Here is a 19,186-nt window from a genome sequence, read left to right on the forward strand (position 1 = left end):
ATCGCTTATACCTTTCATGTCAACCAGCTCGTTCTCCATGATGGCCATCGAAAGTTCGCTGGCAGTATCACTAGCCGCCGACGATAGAGCGAGTGCAACATGAACGTCAACTTGTTGCGCGGGCGACGCACACGCGCTCCCATTATCTCCCGCTTGTAGTGCTGCGACGTCTGGTGTCGGATAGCGACCACGATGCTTCGGCTGCGCAAATTAATGATTTTTCACAAAATATTTTGTAATCATTTTATACAATCCCATAAAATTAAGTATGAGGCTTGGGTTGGGAGTGGGCACGACGATGGATACTTTCTCGTACTATAAGGCAAAGATTCGAAATACCTCGATTTACAATTCAAAGAATCAGCAATAGTTACCTGCAATCCTAGAAAATCGGTATGGTTATTTAAAGCATGGGGTGAATCAATTCCATCGTTCTGTGGCCAGTCTGATTCACTTCCTTCAATGCCATTTTCAGACGGACAATCTTGCGTTTGCCTTCGCAGCTCATAGTCTAACTCCTGAAACAGAAACTTAATTTTTGGTAACGACCACAATTTAAGAAAAATAATATTAATCTTTATGTTTACACTAAAACAAAATGGTAGATCAACCTGAAAGTTCACAATTTCTTCAGTACTGTTCTGCTGCTGACCAGATAATGTTGGACACCGGAAAAACTCTTCCAGAACTTTTCTGGTCTCAGAGAACTCATATAAGTAGTCAAAAGCCGCTGAACTTGGCGGTGGTGTAACGTCTCTGCTCTCTGTCACTACTCTCTGCAAAGCAAAATATAACTGCGTAAGAATATTTGATAATGTATTACTTCGCTTACTTAACTTGATCTATATATAACAATAAACAAAACAGAAACTCACAATTTTTGTGTTTTGATTTATATAATTTTTGGAAATCTTTCGAAGATATATTTTAATATATATAGATAGAATTGTGTTATAATTTACCTGAGGAAATCCAGGCCTTGGTGACCTGACCTGCGCCTTCTGAGTTCCAATGCCGTATCTTCTGGGTGAACCCTCATATTCAGCGATAGGTAACTCCCCTATTACTCTCGTGACCCTGCTTTTATCCTCGTCACCCGAAAGCCAAATACCTGTTGGACTACCTTCGCTAAGTCTGACGTCTTCTCTCGAACGCGTCGATTCACTTCCATCACAACTAAGTTCACTTTTATTGTTCAACATATCACTATCACCATTTTTCATATTGTCTAAAGTTCTTTTAACACTCAAATCAATTTCATCATCACTAGCATCAGGGTCCATCCTCAAACCTAGAGACACAGAATTCAATATCACTGAAAATAAAAGGAGAGAAAAAAAGATTTATGAGTTTTGAATAAAGGGAAAGGATGATTAATACGAAATAAGAAGGTGTTAGCAAATGTGTATAGAATCAGTGAAACATAGATGCATAACGACGGTTGTCAATGCGATGCAGAACAGAAGAGAATTATATTTTGGACAGTGACGAAAGCCCAAGTAGAGCTATGAAGCAAAACATAAAATGAAATATTACTGTAAATTTCTAAAATAGAAAGTGAACCCTTTTAAAGTTTTTGTTTGCATATCGAAAACTTTTCAAATAAACACAGTGCGTAATATTATCATAGGATCAAAGTTTTAATTATATGATTAAACTCTACAATCAAAACTATTTATATGTAAACAAAATAATATGAAATTCAATAATTAATATTTTACAGAGCAATATTGAAACTATGTTAGTTTGTGTAACAATGTGTGGGAAAAAAAGATTAAAAAATTCTGCAAATAAATTTTCATACAGAATAAAGCGATGACAATAGAAAGCTTGTTGGCCAAAAATTACCTTTCCAATCATCATTATCGTCAAAAACCATTACTTCACCATCAGCGACCACTGCGATGGGACTGCTTTTGGTACTAACATCATTAGTCTTATGTGGATCCAATATTGGAGAACTGTTTTTGGGTATCCCCATAGTACTGGGTTCAATCATCGGTTCACGATCACCATTCGTGTAGGTTACGGGTGACGTATGACGAGATATCATCTTTTTTGGTTCATTATTTATTCTGTGTATAGAAATCTGAAAATTTAAATAATTATGAGCCTTAACATTTGATGTTTTAATTTTAGAATACATTTTTATTTATTAACGATACTTATATTTTTTGGTTAATCGAATTTAAAGTTTGGGTTATGTTAATTTATTTAGACTGTAAATTCTTTATGGACTTCGCCGCTGACATCTTGCTGTGCTAAGTATGTATCATTTAATTGAATTGTTTACACACGAATCATACTTACTTCATTCGTAATGTTGTTATCAGCAGCGTAGTCTACAGTATCTTTAGTTAGTGACCGTACTTTATTTCTTAAGTTGTGCTTGTGTGTGTTGCTGTGCCTCAACTTCCGCACCGCCTTCATGCGGCTCTGTGAGTACAACTCCCTACCTCCTGCGATTTCTATTATCCTGGTAGTGAATGTCACGGATTTGTTATTATTATTATTTCCACGAGTAAGAGACATAATTCAGTTTTACAAGTAATAAACTTTGACCATTTGATGAATTTAAAAATCAATCGATTATATCGAGTTTTATACTAACTTAACTTTCACTATTTTTAGGTTAAAAAGAAAAAGCACTTGGTTGAGTAAAATAATTCCACTTGGTATTATTACTTGGGCAAACAATGTCCTAATATTTTAATCGAAGAACTTTTGGTTGCAACATCGCGTGGGCATTGCTACACGACATCTGATAAAACAGAAATGTAAATGTATCTGGCAATACTAAATGGCATAGCATTTAAAGCTCAGTTTATTTCTTACATTATATAGACGGCCTAGAACGATAAGATACATAAGTTATTGACAAAGATATAAGTAAAGTAAAGTAACAATAACAGCTTGTAAATCTTCCACACCTATCCCTTTTGAGGAGAAGTTTAAGAGCTAATTGCACCGCGCTACTCAATTGTGAGGTGGTGGTCACACATGTGACGAAATTTCAGTTAATTTAGACTCATGGAGGTTGTCCCACGAAGTTTTCCTTCATCGCCAAGCACGAAATGTATTATAAAAACAAATTAAGCGCATTTAAAATCATTGGGGGTGCCAGGCAAATCCTGGAAACCTCGAAATCATCGGATATAATTAAACTACCGGGTCATCTCGGATCACACTCAAAACTAACAAAGATATGGTTTAACTTTAGCCTAAAAGACAGCTCTTTTGCTTTGACTTTTGCAAATGGGAAAAAGTGATAAAAACGCCAACGAAAGATTTTTCCATCAAAATGAAATGAAACTTTTATAAATGTTTAAACGCTAGTAAACTAACATGTACGATGAACGCTTTAGAGTATCAACGTTCTCTACACTCAGTAGTAGCCGTTTTTTTAGTGTTGTCTGTGTAAACAGTGGCACCTGTGCAAATGTTTGCATAGGAATCCGTGTCTACTGGCACTACGGAAAGCAAAGACTGAATCGGCACGTATTAGATAGGAAAATTGTATATTCATCTCAGACAATCTCTATTATAATGACATTTCGAAGATGTCTATGATATCTCATAAGTTACGGAACTCTTAATTTTTGAAGAAGATGTTCTGATTAAAATTAGTTTTTGTATACATTTCCGAATAATGTTATTATGATTTATAATTACTTTAATAAGATAGTGATAGATAGAATTAGTCATGATAAAGTGATTAAATCGTTATTATAATGTTAGAGGAAGTCGCAGACAATAAGCATGAAACATGTATGAATTGAAGGGGGTTTTCAATGTTTTCTTCGCCGACACAGGTTGATAATTCAACGCACACGCAAAAACCTAGTATTATTTGCCCGTATTTAAACTATATCCATCTGGGTCTTTAACAAATAGTTTGAATTAATTTATATAAACTAATAGTCAATTTATTTAAATTCGAATTTGAAAGCTAAAATAAATACTTTGTATTAAAAATTTTGCTATATAAAAAGTATTTAAATACCTAGAGTCTCTAAGTTTGTATGTTCCTCCTTTAGTGTTAAGGATCACCGGCTGATCGTCCCTCTCGTCGTCAGAGGACACGTTGTGTACACTGATCATGTCTCGGCCCTCCAGCCCGGAATTCAGTCTGAAAGGATGCAAAAGATATTCATTTGACATGTGCATTCTCTCTTATACACTAAAATAAGAAAACCGATTATCAAGAATCAAGATGACAAAATATAAAATAAGTTACATTTTTATCGAAAAATATTCTGAAAGCAAAGTTTAGTTTTTTAACGAATTCGGTTAATAAAGCAATTACTATTACAAGTTCTCATAAAAGTAAGTGCTGCGACATCTATTCCAATGAATCTTAAGACGTTACTAAATTTTAAGTTGCATAAATCTTGATAACAGGTCTTACGAGTACGATAACAGGATAGCATAAAACACGTAGAATTTATGCCAAGAATTAAAGCAAACCAAAAGTTAAAAGATTTTGGAACATATTTCTTTAAAGCAGATGCTCCAAGTGTACGTTTGATAAGATAATGCTATTCATTATTACATTCATGCAGCTTTTCCTGCATGGTTTCTACACTGCTCTTGGTAATATTAGCATAATGTAATCATATTATAAACCTTCTCAGAAGAAAGTCAACAAGGCTCGTTATAAAAAAGAATATTCTATGTAATAGTCATCGTTTTTTTGTGATATATATTTATAACTAAGCCCAAACTAGAAATTTGAAAGAAGTGAATATGCATACAATGATGAGTGTATACTGATAATAAACACCAGGATCAGAGTTCATTGTATTTGTATAATTATGTGTCAAATCGAACATACAGACGAGTGTAATAAGATGACTATGTTCTACTGCAGTGCTATCTCTAAAAATTTTCATACATATTTTCAATTACTATCTTAATACTGTAACAACATACAAAAGTTATAATATAGCGAAATCATGCAGACATTTGTTGACAATGTCTATTTATATAGAGAAAAAGAAAATATTCTCAATTTAAATACTCGTAACTGAAAACATTCCACTATATCCATACAAAAACATAAAACATTTTCCATAAAGAAAAACATTCACAATTATTACGTTCATATATCCTTCTACTATACAAAACTAAGACCAAATTACATGCCAATCTAGTGAATTGGAACATCATGGATTAACCATTTCGCATCCGCCCTGATTAGAGGGCTGCTCGCCTTGTGGTTAGTTCGAAAATCAGAAAGTTCTAAGCAAGTAGGTCGTGCGCCGGTAGTTAGCCGTCGACACGCGAATAGGTGATTACGTCCATTTACAGCCACGCTCCATTACTGTACATCGTAACCGATCAATATTATAGCGACAATTGGGTATATATTACGCGTTCTTTGCGTAGGTCTCTTTGAATCATGTTCCGAACGGATAACTTGGTTTGGTTTGGTTTTTAGTTTTTTATTTGTTTTCTGCTAGTTTTAGCGTCTGAAACGAGATAGTCATTAAAATATTTTTTTGTGAGATATTTTATGTTTAAGTTGGATATTTAAGTTCAAAGAGTAATATGAAGACTCCGTCTTATGAGATTGGGATAAATAATATTTCATCATTATCAAATATATGGTTTATTTTTTTATATTTTCTCATCTTCAGAATAGCTTTAATCCGTTATTTTTTTATTTAAGTTCCTTGTAACTTGTATTAAACAGTATAACAATGACATCTGCTTCACCTGTCGTGCTGGTGCTGCATTTTTGGGCGGCACTTTGGGAAGAGGCGTGTGATGCGCTCGCCGACGTCCGAGCCGGGCGTGGAGTCGCCCGCAGCGTCCCGCAGCGCGCCCGCACTCATGTCGCCGGCGCCGACGTCACGCCTCCGCCGCCTCTACCGGCAATGCCACTTGTTTAGCGATACTTGCGATTGTACTTCTAATAAGTTTATTTTATAGTCCGATATTTGCATTCTTAAAATAGAATTTTCTTTCTAGAGGATATTGAAATGATTTGTACTCGTCAATTTACATTGTGAAGTATGATTTTAACTCACTTTCTAATTTATTTTCTCGGTATTTTTTCGATTTTGTTAGTAAGTAAATATGTAATTATTTATTATTATTAGTAAACATTTGTCTCAAATTGAACGAATATCGAAATAATAATATTAGTGAACATTAAATATTAAATGCATCTAATGAATGCTTATAATGCTTTTAAGGTAACTCCTTTATTCACAAAGGAAACGAATAGTCGTCTGTACGAGCGTATGCCAACACCAGGATATGATTTAATTACTCTACGTATTTATTTATTTAATTATATTTCAGTCTGTGCAATTCAATCTGTCACTTTTGTGCTTTTTCAAATATCCCGAGATGTTTTGTTTATCTTAAGATGGAATTTATAAATCAATATAAAACATGTTATAACAATTTTTTTTTTGATGAAAGCAATGATTTCGAAGTAAAAAACAATTCATATGCCAAAATCGAATACAAATTTTCTAAACATTGAGTAAAAGAAAAACGCAATTTCGCATTAGTCTCGCAGGGTCGGCGACGCGTGCCGCATGGCACGACAGCCAGCTCTGCCAAACTATGCGATCGATAATACATTAGCATCAAGGCTATTCAACCAGCGCAGATATAAAGCGTTAGGTAGCAAGCGACAGTCTTTAATGAAATGATTGATTTAAGAATAGAAACATTTTGGACCCAAATGTGTCAAAAAAAAAAACGAATACAATAGATTCGTAAATATAGTAATTAAAAACTATATCCCACGTATATAATTAAGTCATATTAGGGTATGTATTTCATTTAGAGTATATCGCTGAAATTGTAACGTTTCGATTTGAGCCAAAAAGTTAATTCTTAAAAACCACATAGTCCATATATTTTAAAAATATTCGTACCTATGCTATTTTAATGGCCACACTCGAACTCGTAGGCGGGTGGAGTAACGCGCGGTTTGTTGTTAGATTTATACAGAACGTTTTTATTGCCTTTTACTAACCATAGGCCTTTGTCACCAATTTGTTTTATAAAATATTCTGGATAATGTTCCTTTTTAATGACAGTTCTTTTAATATCAACTACAAGAATTCTCAAAAAATTAATTATCACGTAGGTAGGTAGATATCTACTGCAAAATTAGATCTAATTTTTTTATTAAAAGTACCTTTAAAGCAAACTTTAATAAAACACATCGACATTAGGGTACGGAAGATAAAATTGAAGTCTTTTGAGCAATGAAATTTAAGGGTTGAGTAAGCGTTATTACGTTTTATACAATTCTCATCAGAGGGTCGAAATCGAAAGGTAAAATGAAAGGAATATGGTCTAAATTCCTTTGATTCTCGCTAATTGGTGAGTGACCGAGATGACTGTCTTTTAAGATCTCGCACTTCGCCAATTAGTGCGTCTCCGGTGGGGTCGTAAGTTAAGCTATGAACTTTAACTTCGCAGGCTTATACGTTGTTGCTGACCTGTTTTCACATTTATCATTATATCATACGCAGTGACACAAGCGAGACCCTTGAACCAAGTAAACAAAAATCAAAAATTTTAGTGGTGTTACTTTTTTGCGAGTCTGTTCAGGTCCGTATCTCATCAATTATTCTACCACCAAACATTAATACTTAATGCAATAGGGTTTCGGTCTGAGATGCGAGTAAGTAATTTCCGGTTAAAGGGATATAATATCTTAGATCCCATGGTTGGCGACGAATGATAATGATTTCTAAAAGTGCTGATCGCCTATAAGCAGAGCTGATCGCTTTTCGACAGGCTGTCCAATTGAATTCTGGGTGTCTATTTAAAGTTCTAATAATACAAACATTGATACATTATACGTATCACTATAGATTTTATTAAAGATTTCAGAAAGAAAAGACAAATACTGTGTTCAAAATGCTGAAGTCACATGCAAATAACGACAATCAGCAACATATTTTTGTCATAGTAACAATAAGATATTCTGCTCCAATAATAATTAATTATTAGATTCGTATCCATGTTCTGGTTAAATCAGTTTTATAAACAAGTGGTAACGCTTGACGATTCAATGACACTTTACAGAATCTCTTTGAACAAAAATATTTTGAATTCAATATCTTATTCTACGTCAAATTAATTTTTTGCTCACAATTTGTTCCGAATGAAATAACAACAACAAACAAATACTTTGTAGATTAGAGCTTTGAATTTTTGTTTTATTAATATTAAAAAAGGTAAACGATTTTTTTTTCTGGACGAAACAATGAGAGACAGGTGTTGAAGTTCCCGACATCTAAAACTTTCAAACGGGCTTAAGATGACTGTAAAATTTTACTAGAAAATTATTTTGGTATAATTTTACTGTATTTGTGGAGTTTTTACATAAAGGCGACCAGGTTTCTGGTGGCACTAAACTCTTTTGGAGCGTATATAATAAGAAAGTTCGTTTATAAATATATAATACCATAAAGATCAGGGTGTTATACTTAAGAATTATTTAAAACTATAATTTTAAGAGCCGTTGTGCACGCAGCTCATAGGCGTCACGTGAACTTTACAATTTAAAAAAGGATTTTGACCTTTTAATATTTTAAAAAAATATAGTACTTTCATGTTAATATACAATTCAGTTTCTACATAAAAGAGATACACCGCTTTTTAAAAATGTTGTGCCTATTCTCTATTAAATTAATAAAGCACTATTAACCACATTACTTTATACACCAAGGAGTATTACCTGATTTTTTATATAATGATGGCTTGGTTCGTCTTAGTTATCTTTCTATAACATTTAATGTATTACATATACTATAACTACTATATGCTATTTGGTTACTACCATAATACTTCCAACCAATACAGAATAACATAATAATAAATTTGACGACCTCCGTGGTAGTTTGTACACCGTTTTCATGGGTACACCACTCCGAGGTCCCGGGTTCGATTCCCGGCCGAAAAGAAAAGGCCGAAAAATTTCATTAGTTTTCTATGTTGTCTTGGGTCTGAGTGTATGTGGTACCGTCGTTACTTCTGATTTTCCATAACACAAGTGCTTTAGCTACTTACATTGGAACCAGAGTAATGTATGTGATGTTGTCCAAAAAAAAAAGGGAATAAGTCCAAATTATACAGGTGCGAAATTCTCAAAAACACATACACTCACACACACAAAACTTTAATCTAACACTATGTCAAGTAAATTCGTAGATAAACTATCATAAAATAGAATAGATTGTAGTTCTGTCGATGTCAATGCCCCCGATGCATTAACTTAATAATATAGGTATAACTAAAAACGAACGCATTAAGAAATGAAAATGTTATAAATAATTTAATTACAGCATATTCAATATTTTATGACGGTTTCCTTTTAACGTGAGTTTTTCCCGTTTATTAATTCACGTAATCCATACCACCGTTGATTACATTGGAAAATTATTTCCCAGGGGACACTTCGGCGCTTTCGAAGAAAATCCGGGGGAAATTTTCCCCGAGTTTTCTTTATGACGTCGCTTACACTTTAACTTCAAGTAACAACTTAAGCATAACTTCTGGTCTATTTACTATTTATGCTAACATCTGTGGCTTACATTTTAGGTTATAGTAAAAAACATTCTAAGTTCAGCTCGTTAGGGTTTATATTTTTGTTTTACATTTATTTAATTTTTAGATCGAATTTTTTATACGTGCCTTACAGTAGAGTGACTTGTAAATATCATCACATAAGGAAAAAGCATTATTGCACCTCCAGGCAACCTTTGCCTCTCGTTCCTTTCTCTGTATCTCTTTTTATTTCATACGGTTTCATATAATATTATTTAAACTTATTTTTTGTTATATTTCTAATTCACACGGGTTTCATCTTGTCATATAATTATTCTCAAACGTTTTCGATTTAATACATTTTCTGTTATTTAATAATTATTAGACAGCAAAAGCAATTGGCGTTACCCACTACATCTCTTTTTTAACTGTCTGCGCCAAAGATCTAGCTTATGAAGTTGCATATCCCAAAATCCTCCAAATCCCTGTTCAATCCATTAAAAGTTATAAAATACATTGAGTTTTGGGTCAAAAAAAACTCAGTAACAAGCCCGATTTAGAAAGTTAGGGTGTTACACTCCGCTCTCCCTCGAAAACCCCGTAAAATTCACGTCCTAAGTGTGTTTATAAAGGAAAAAGAGGGTACACCTGTGTTAACCGACACACTTTTTTTCAATAATATTCTGCACAATAGTTTAACTTTGAGTTTAACTTTGAGTGAGAAGCATGTTAATATTAACCTAATTTAATTAGCAATTATAATATTTTGCACGATAAAATTGGAGTTATCACTTACATTACTAAAACAAAAAGCAAAAAATGTGTGTTTCAAAGTTCAAATACCTTTCTTGTATTGTGTAAATAAAGTGATATCTGGTGAGATTCGTGAATGCATTGCAAATCTACACACATACACATACTACTTGCTGAAAGTTTACCAGATGAAGAATAAATTCAAAATATTTTTCAAATTATACTTATATTTATTCTGTTTCCATATTAAACGATTCGAGTGACGAGACGCAGTCATTTTAAAATAATATTGAATATATTTAATTGGCAAAACACGATACTGTAGTAAAAAAACAACTAGATTTATTTTATATAATTTTATATATAAAAGATTTATATGATGAGATGACTTTACTATCAGGAATAAGATTTTTTTGTTCATTCCCACGCTTTCCCTTTGTGCAATGGAAACTCCTATCTACATACATACTCTTACCTACGATCACCATAACATTTTAACCCTCTTTCAGTTATTTTACCGTCAAATATAAACATTCTGTATTGCTGTGTTCCCGTTCGGAGGGAGAGCGAGCCAGTGTAATTACAGGCACAAAGGATACTATTCCATGGTTGGCGGCGCGTCGATGGAGCAAGTAATTTTTACTATTTCTCATAGTGATCGTTAGGTGACCAATCTGCCTCTCAATTTTTCTAAATAAATACTTAACAGAAATTTTAAACCAACGACAAAACTTGTTATATTATAATCATCATCGTCATACAAATAATGTATTAAAACAGAAATGAATGAATTTCAATTTTATTGTCAATATAAAATTTGAATATTGACAATAAAATTGATAAAACATCACATTGGAAATGACGAATGTAAAGGCAAACATCAATGTATTTTATTAGTAAAGGTTGAGCTGCGAAGTCGACCTCATCAATACTTAAATGTCGACATTTAAGACTAAAGTTCATAATATTCATGAGTAAAAATGCTGATTTATAAGAAATGCTTTAAATATTGTATTCGCTTAAATAAAAATGATGTTGTACCTAAAATAACTTCCTTTAAAATATTTTTTTTTATAAATCTGAAATCTAACCAATACAATATAAATTTAATTTTTCGTTTACATTTAAGAATTCAAAAATGATTATGAATAATTATTATAAATATTACTGTGTTAAAACTTACACACACATAAACAATATCTCAAGCTAATCGTGTACCGGATTTCACGAGCCGTAATTAAGGCTTGGAGACTAAAACAGCACAAACAAACTAATAGTTTGTGTCTATACTTTATTATTGATAATATTGTTACGGACGTTTACTAGCTGTCTATCGTGAGTTTGCTACCGATTTTATTATACCTATATCATGTTAACATGCAATAAGTAGGATAAATTAATGCTTGAGCGTTTATTTACAAGAAATCATTATAACAGTTTATTAAAACTTGTTCTGTTAACACAAATATTCTTTATCAAATACAAAAAATATAGGGAAAATTTACTTTACGCAGACTATTCTTTTAAATAACACTTCTTTTTTTAAATGTATTTGAATAATTATATAAAAAAAAATTCTGACGCTTCCTATACGCACAATTTGGGCATCTTGGTACGCGGATCGTTATATTTACATTTAATAAGTATAAAAACGATGGCTCTATAAAATAAACAAGCAAATTTAATGACTTTTTTTAAAATGTCTATTGTCCGTTACTATCTTCCTGTTTACGCTTACGTGTAATTCTAACCAAAAATGGTCTGACGGATAAAGCGAAACCAAGTGTTAAGCACAAGTATGTGCAAGAGCTGATATACTAAATCCACATTGGCATTTAATTTTATGCTCAGGAATAAAGAAAACATCGTGAGATAACCTTCATACCGAAAGATGTTAAAATTTCTACGGCATGTAAATCTATTATCTTCAACCCGCATTGGAGGAGCAACGTGCGAAAATTCGCTTCGAAATCTATCCATAAAATCATTTACTAAGAACGAGTTATTTCTAAATCCAGTAATTCTTGTCCAGGACCGTATCGAACTCCTAGTCTGAATAAGTTTAAAACTGAATGAAAAATATTACAATATGTAAAAGAAAAAAGATGCTGTAATTTCTAAATTAAATATTTAAAATAATTTTACTATATAAATAATTGCTATTAAGTTAATTGTTGATATGTTACGCGGTAAATTTTCAGAAATTCCCTGAAAACATTTGTTTTTAGATTTTAACTAAGAGAAATTGTACTTTGAATTAAGGTTTACTAAATAAATGTGAAAATGTTGCTTCTTAAATGTATTTTTTCTAGTTTAATGTTTAATAATGTGGTCTGGTAAGAAGTTGATTTCATTGAATAACTTGTTTATTATATAAATGAACTATCATATGAATAAGCTGAGCTAAAAAGCACATAGCTTTTTCGTCTTTCAAAGACTGTAATAATTCTTTTAATCCAATCAACTTTCACTATGTTTTGTTTTATTTTGTATATTTGCAGAGAAAATCTTTTGAAAGCCAATATATATTCAGATTATCCTTAAACATGTCTTTAAATGTTGCAGAAGAAAAAAAAAAAATTTTTAGCGTGGCTTACTTTACTTTACTTGGTGATAGGGCGTTGTGTAAGCTCTCTGCTGGGTATGTGCCACCAAGTATTCTACCGCTAAACAGCAATACTTACTATTGTTGTGTTTCGATTTCAAAGTTGAGTGAGCATCTTAGTTACCATTATTGGTGGCACACTGGCAATGTAAAGAATGGTAATTATTTCTTACAGCGCTAATGTATTGGGGCCACAACCCACCGGGTGATCCATTCGCCCGTCAATCAATCAATCAATCCGTTTTCTTAAGTAGAGAAATTATTTTATCTATTTGTAAGTAGTGATGTATTTTTTTATATTTATCATTATATTTTAATATTAGTAAAAAATTAAATACTTGTCTTTGAGTAATATTTTTTAGCAACCTATTCACACCTTGTTGGTGTTTATAGATATGACTAGCCGAAGGAGAGTTTTACAGAGTCGATGCATCTTTTAAAATTTACTTCTATTAAAATTGTCTATTAACATTAAGCGATGCGATAAAAGGAAACAATTTTGTCTAACGCAACAACTAGAATTATGCGAATTTTTCCTTGCTTATGTCGTTCCAACCGGTCATAATGGAGCCTCATTACCGGCACGTGGGGAAAGCCGGAGAACAGTTATACCTATTCTCGAAACACGGCGGGCGAGATTACACTTTACGACGCGGCCATATTGTGAAACTTTGAGATGGCGTATTCGGGATAGACGTAAAACCACATGGCGCTGATTGATTCGTAAAGTCCATACTAGTAATGAAAATGTTCGTAAGACTTTATTCATAATACTGAGACACTTGTATATATCCGGTTACATGCATATACACATACGCACTGCTTATTATGATGGATAATTTATTTATCAAAGTATTGATAAATAACGATATAATATTTTTTGATCTAATATCATTTAGTTAGCATTATTTGCTGGTAAATTTTCTATGCATTAATAACAATCGGAATAGCGAAACCTATTCATAAGCTATACTTTACTTTTAAACCTACGGAGTACATTTTTAAAATAAAAATTCAGCAAAATATTATTTTAGTATCCCACACAAATTACGAAAGAAACGGTTTCTTGCAAAATTGAAGCATTTCTCTGTTCCTACATATAGTCTATGATGTACGTTTTTATCAATCAGTTAAAATGTTGCCTTATACACATAGAAAAAGATTAAGTAAATATGGCCTCTTTACTGGATCGTATAAACGTAGCCACTTCTTAACGCTTAGTTAAGATTTATAATTTTTTCTAATCAAAAATAAAACAAAGACAAAAAAATTAAACACGAAAGTAAAGTTTCGAAGACATTGTTTAAAAGAAAGCTGGTTACTGCAAGTTCTTTAATTTTTTTGTTCCAAAACTCTTTTTAATTGTTAAGTTTAAAGAAAATATATCTAAGATGAGAGAAAATAACTTCTTTTAGAATTCATCAGATACTTTTCCTATTCCTTTATGTTTTCTTTCGCAATTGTAGCCAATACGAGAGTTATGTACTTACATTTGAGTAACGTACATAACTTAAAATAACTCATTAAATAATATAAAAACATTAATGACCGAGCATGAGATTATGGGGTCTGGGCTTGTACCCACAATCAATAATTAAGTTTTCTAAGCACTGGGCCATCCCGGCTCTTATGAAACTCTATCAATAGATATTAAAACTTTTTTATGTAATAGATAGACGGACGGCCAAATGGGCTATTTGGTAATTGATCACCACCGCCCGTAGACATTGACGCTGTAAGAAATAATAGCCATTCCTTCCACTACACATTCGTTGGTTGGTAGCTAAGATATTATGTCCCTTGTTCCTGTAGTTACACTGGTTCACACTTCTTACCGAAACACAACAATACTAAGTATTGCTGTTTGGCGGTAGAATATCTGATGAATGGGTGGTACCTAGACGTGCTTGCACAAAGCCCTGTCACCACGTGAAACTAAATACAATAATCGGTTAACCGTTTTGAGTTGTTGAGCATGTTTACAATACTTACATATATTTCTGATAACAACAGACAACAATGTTTCAAGTAAATTGTACTTTAAATGAAATATATAAGAATGAAAATGAACTGTAAGCTCGATTTAAATCATGAAAGCTGTTAACGGCGGTATGTAAATTTCTTAATTACGTTATTAAGGCTATGGTGGGAATTTTCTCAAACAGTTTTAGTTCTTTCATTTTAAATAAAATATGTATAAAATCTTCATTGGGTGCTATTTAAGTCTATAAAGGGGGCAAAAATTGTATGTATAAATATAATTACAACAGTGCATCCCTACATAGAGCATAATTTATACATATATCAACACGTCTATTATTATGATATTTAGATACCGCTTGAAATGAAGACATTGTTTTCGTAATTTGTGTACAATATTTGTTGACAAATTAAATTCTAATGTAGTAACTTTTATCGTAAATATGAATTGAATCCTGCTGATTTTCTTTCACCGATTTAGGGTATTTTCTTTTGCGAATTTGGTGGTGGTTTTCACTTTAACTGCTATAAATAAGAGTGTTGCTTTTATAAAGCCTAATGATATCAGTCGGAAAAGAATAGAGCAACCCCAACGCTGTTGGGGTCTTCTTGAGAGTCGTCTGAGTGATGTTTTTTTTTTGTGTTAAGCTCATTCATCAATGCCATCAGCATTTAGCGCCTCAAAGAACTTATTAGACGAGCATCTAACCCACCAACGAAAGCAACGAGGGTTGTCGTCAAGCGGTCGGCAAGACCCTTTTGATAGTAATCGTATGATAATGATGTCACGGAGAAACTCGGTTTTAAATGTTAAAAAACTATATCTAATAACGCATTTTTTTTTAATATAGCTCCACACACAAGCAAGAACTAAACCTAATTGATCTTTATTGCAATGTATATTATACGAACGCGTAAATATATAATTTATGGTAAATAAAAAAAATATAGAATACTTTTGTGGGTGAGCACTATCAGAGTTTAACTAATAGTGTACCTAGATGTAATGGTAATATTTATACTAATATATAGACCAGAAAAGTTGGCTTATTTCAATGTCTAATGAGGAGCTACCAGTCCAATGGAAAATAATAAATGTTTGCCTTAGATAGTTCATTTATTGAGAAAGGCTATTCGCTTATACGACTATAACGCAACGATCGACAAAAGCGAAGCAGCTAGTGAGCTGATTTCTAAATATATATCCGCCTCAAAAAATGTCTCAAACAACATGTGTGGCATGGGTGACCTTGGTAGTAATAATGTAGATCTAGAACATGTATGATATTCATTTCAATGCCAACAATCCGCAGATTGTTTTTCTTACCTGTACTGATTTATAATTTAATGCATATGACGTGCCTGTCCAAAGTCGACGTGAACAATGACAGCAACACGACTCGCAATGAAACAAATGAACCGCTTAATAAATAACTCTAAAATAATTATGAACTACTCAGCTACACTAAAACATTGATTTTGTTGATAGTCTATTTAAACTATTCTACAATTCTAACAAGTAATGATGGATATCATTGTGTCTACCCATATTCTGTTTCTCTATATATCTCTCTACAAAAGCCAGTTCAAGCAAATTTGTACATGCATATATCAGCCCATCTATCCCACATCTGGACAAAAAATTCTGTTATCATGCCTAAGGAACAGTAACCGCTATATCACATAAATATCGCAAATTATTTCTGATACATGTTTTCTCGCGATATCTTCCTTAACTGTCGAATATGAAATGAATTGCACCGAAACGAAATTTCTTACAAGTGACTACTTTTGAATTTGGAATTTATCGCTTGTTAATAGGTTCGATGTGGGAATATGGCCATGTTTTTAAAGTCATCGTATCAAAAATTTCATCAATTTTCACTAGCATGCATAACTTAGAGCATCATAATTTAGATTTTAATTAAATTTTATGTCACATTTTCGATAAAATTTTGTAATTACAATTTACGTTCAATGATACAAACCTTTTCTCAGCATTTTTTCCGCTTTATACCTGAAACAAGAATATATTTGATATAACAGGTCTTGTATTTCCTTCATATAAATAATTATAATTGACGGCATGTGGCATGTTTTATTAATATGTTTGTAAAGAATGTCCTCTATATATGTAAATATTCCCCATTATACGTAGGTATATATGTACCTATTTGTCAATTCCGCTTAACTTGGTTCTATCTACACTTATATACCTACTCGTAGATGCTACGCCAAGTCGTTCCATTTCGAAGTACAATAGACGCGAAGAGACAAAGGCTTTTCATTTTGAAAACAGCCTATACATAAAACAAAATTATGTATGTCACTCTGGCCTAATTTTCTAATGCAATCATTTCCCGTAGCGCTGAGAGCGCTTGAAAATTGTCATGTAAATTTCCTGCCAAGTGCGCGTACGTTGAATGCGAGTGTTGAATAAGGACAGCAAGGCTTTGTGCTTGAAGATTTCATGACAACAGCCCGAGTGGTACGCTTTCATAAACAGGTGTTTGGTTCCTTAATGTAGGAGACGAGCTGTAAAAACTTGCTTAACGGAGAATTGGTTGCAAGTTTACATTTTGAACATAAAGAGACGTGGCAGCTCGCGTCTTTTTTATTATTTCCTGAAATTTTCAGAAATAAGAACATACCTTAATATTTTTTGCGTTCTGTTGCATATACTTAAGCTACTCGCATGCGATGTTTCATAAGGATGAAAACAACGGTCTGAATAAAAGCAACAAAGATTTTTTTAAGGTCTTAAATATATATTTTAATTAAAAAAAAAAACTTATTTTAAAGTGCAGTAAGACAATTTATATTAGTACTTGTCATTGCCAAATAATACCGTAACCGCAACATCTTAAATGTCAGTACTGTAATGGCTGTCTCAACCACCCTTGAGACATAAAGCAATATAATTTTATTGTTTTGTGGTAAAATACAACATACAAACAATTTTGTTTCCCGTGTTCCATGAAATATAATACGTCTAAGACATCCTTTATCAAAAAAGTAAATATTTAAATTTCAATTATTAACATTAATATATATTACTTAAACTGTTTTTAAAATACCACCATAGATAAATAAATATTATCATAGATGCTTCAGATTAGTCTCTTTAAACATATTTTGAGTATCGTCCAGAGCTGGCGTACGACGCGTCGGTAATTATGACTTCATAACGCCAACGCCACTGCTAAAATGTTTGCAGACAAACAAAATGATAATGGATTATGACTCATACCATTTACATATGCGCATATAAAGTTCTAAAGATATTTATTGAATGAAAGAAATAAATGCATTCGAATTTAAATTAATGTAATTAAAATATATTTTGTATAAGTATGTAATCTGATTCGATTTTCGCTGTAATCAAGGCGATTTTCTTAAGAAAGCATTCAGATTATTGAAGGTACTGCTTCAATACCTACATGACAAATAACATTTACCCATAGATTATTATTGTATAGATAAGTTTAAAAATCGATCGTCGATCTTGATATTTCAAAGAAATAATACTTTCAGTCTTTACGTTTCCTTATTATAAAATATATGTAATTCACTATTTCTTACTGAAGAAGACAAAATATTTGTAAGTATACAATGATTATTAAATATTAGATATGTAACTTTAAAATCAATTTTATTTGAAATTATAAAGAGGTTGTATATAGGTTTTTATTTAACAAAAATAATCACGTCACTTTTATGTTCCTAGCTTAATATAATTTAGTTACAATATAATATCCTAAATAATGAAATCTGTAAAACTTTTTCATACTACTACCATTTTCAGTAAATTCATATAATACTCGACTTATAACTTCATAGCGCTGATGCGGACCCGTCTAAAATGTTTGCATGCAAACAATGTTCCTGTGCTCTCGGGCTAGCACTTCATTTGCATAATATGAACATAACGAACGTATTGCTTTATTTAAATATGTATCAATTTCATAAAAAAATACCCTACTTTAGTACGCTACTAACCAGGCAATTAGTAAACCTACAGAAAAAAAGTGAACTATAAAAAGTAATAAAAAATAATGGCATCCCTTTGAATTGTTCTCACTAGACTACTTTGTCTTGGGGATATAAAACCAACGGGATTCATAAAATAAATACTCAGACCGCAAACACGTATCGTGAGATCTATATTCACTACTAATATTTGTCATCATCGGAGGTAGAGGCTGTGGTTTTTGATAATAAATGTTCACAAAGAAAAATTATTACATAAAATTGATTTATTACAAAACACAAAATATATAGTGTTTACACACAAAATATATAAAGTGGGTTTAATGGTAAAAG

At 32.1% G+C, this 19,186-nt stretch overlaps 1 protein-coding gene across 8 annotated transcripts in view; it reads right to left on the reverse strand.

The window, feature by feature from the left end:
- The window catches only part of LOC125067766 (protein lin-10-like), a 121,051-nt gene that overhangs the window by 14,390 nt on the left and 87,475 nt on the right, over positions 1–19,186 (reverse strand). For 6 of the 8 annotated variants that reach the window (XM_047676585.1, XM_047676549.1, XM_047676566.1 and 3 more), the window contains 9 exons: positions 16,852–16,880; positions 5,719–5,868; positions 4,004–4,129; positions 2,311–2,476; positions 1,849–2,089; positions 963–1,315; positions 612–776; positions 375–530; positions 12–201 (listed from right to left, as the gene is read on the reverse strand). In XM_047676585.1, the coding sequence (XP_047532541.1) occupies positions 12–201; positions 375–530; positions 612–776; positions 963–1,315; positions 1,849–2,089; positions 2,311–2,476; positions 4,004–4,129; positions 5,719–5,837 (1,516 nt within the window). In that variant the 5' untranslated portion in view covers positions 5,838–5,868; positions 16,852–16,880. The remainder of the gene's footprint in view (positions 1–11; positions 202–374; positions 531–611; positions 777–962; positions 1,316–1,848; positions 2,090–2,310; positions 2,477–4,003; positions 4,130–5,718; positions 5,869–16,851; positions 16,881–19,186) is intronic. The other 2 variants (XM_047676557.1, XM_047676540.1) reach the window with 2 other exon arrangements.

The sequence above is a fragment of the Vanessa atalanta genome, chromosome 1, assembly GCF_905147765.1.
Source record: "Vanessa atalanta chromosome 1, ilVanAtal1.2, whole genome shotgun sequence".
NCBI classification, from domain to species: domain Eukaryota; kingdom Metazoa; phylum Arthropoda; class Insecta; order Lepidoptera; family Nymphalidae; genus Vanessa; species Vanessa atalanta.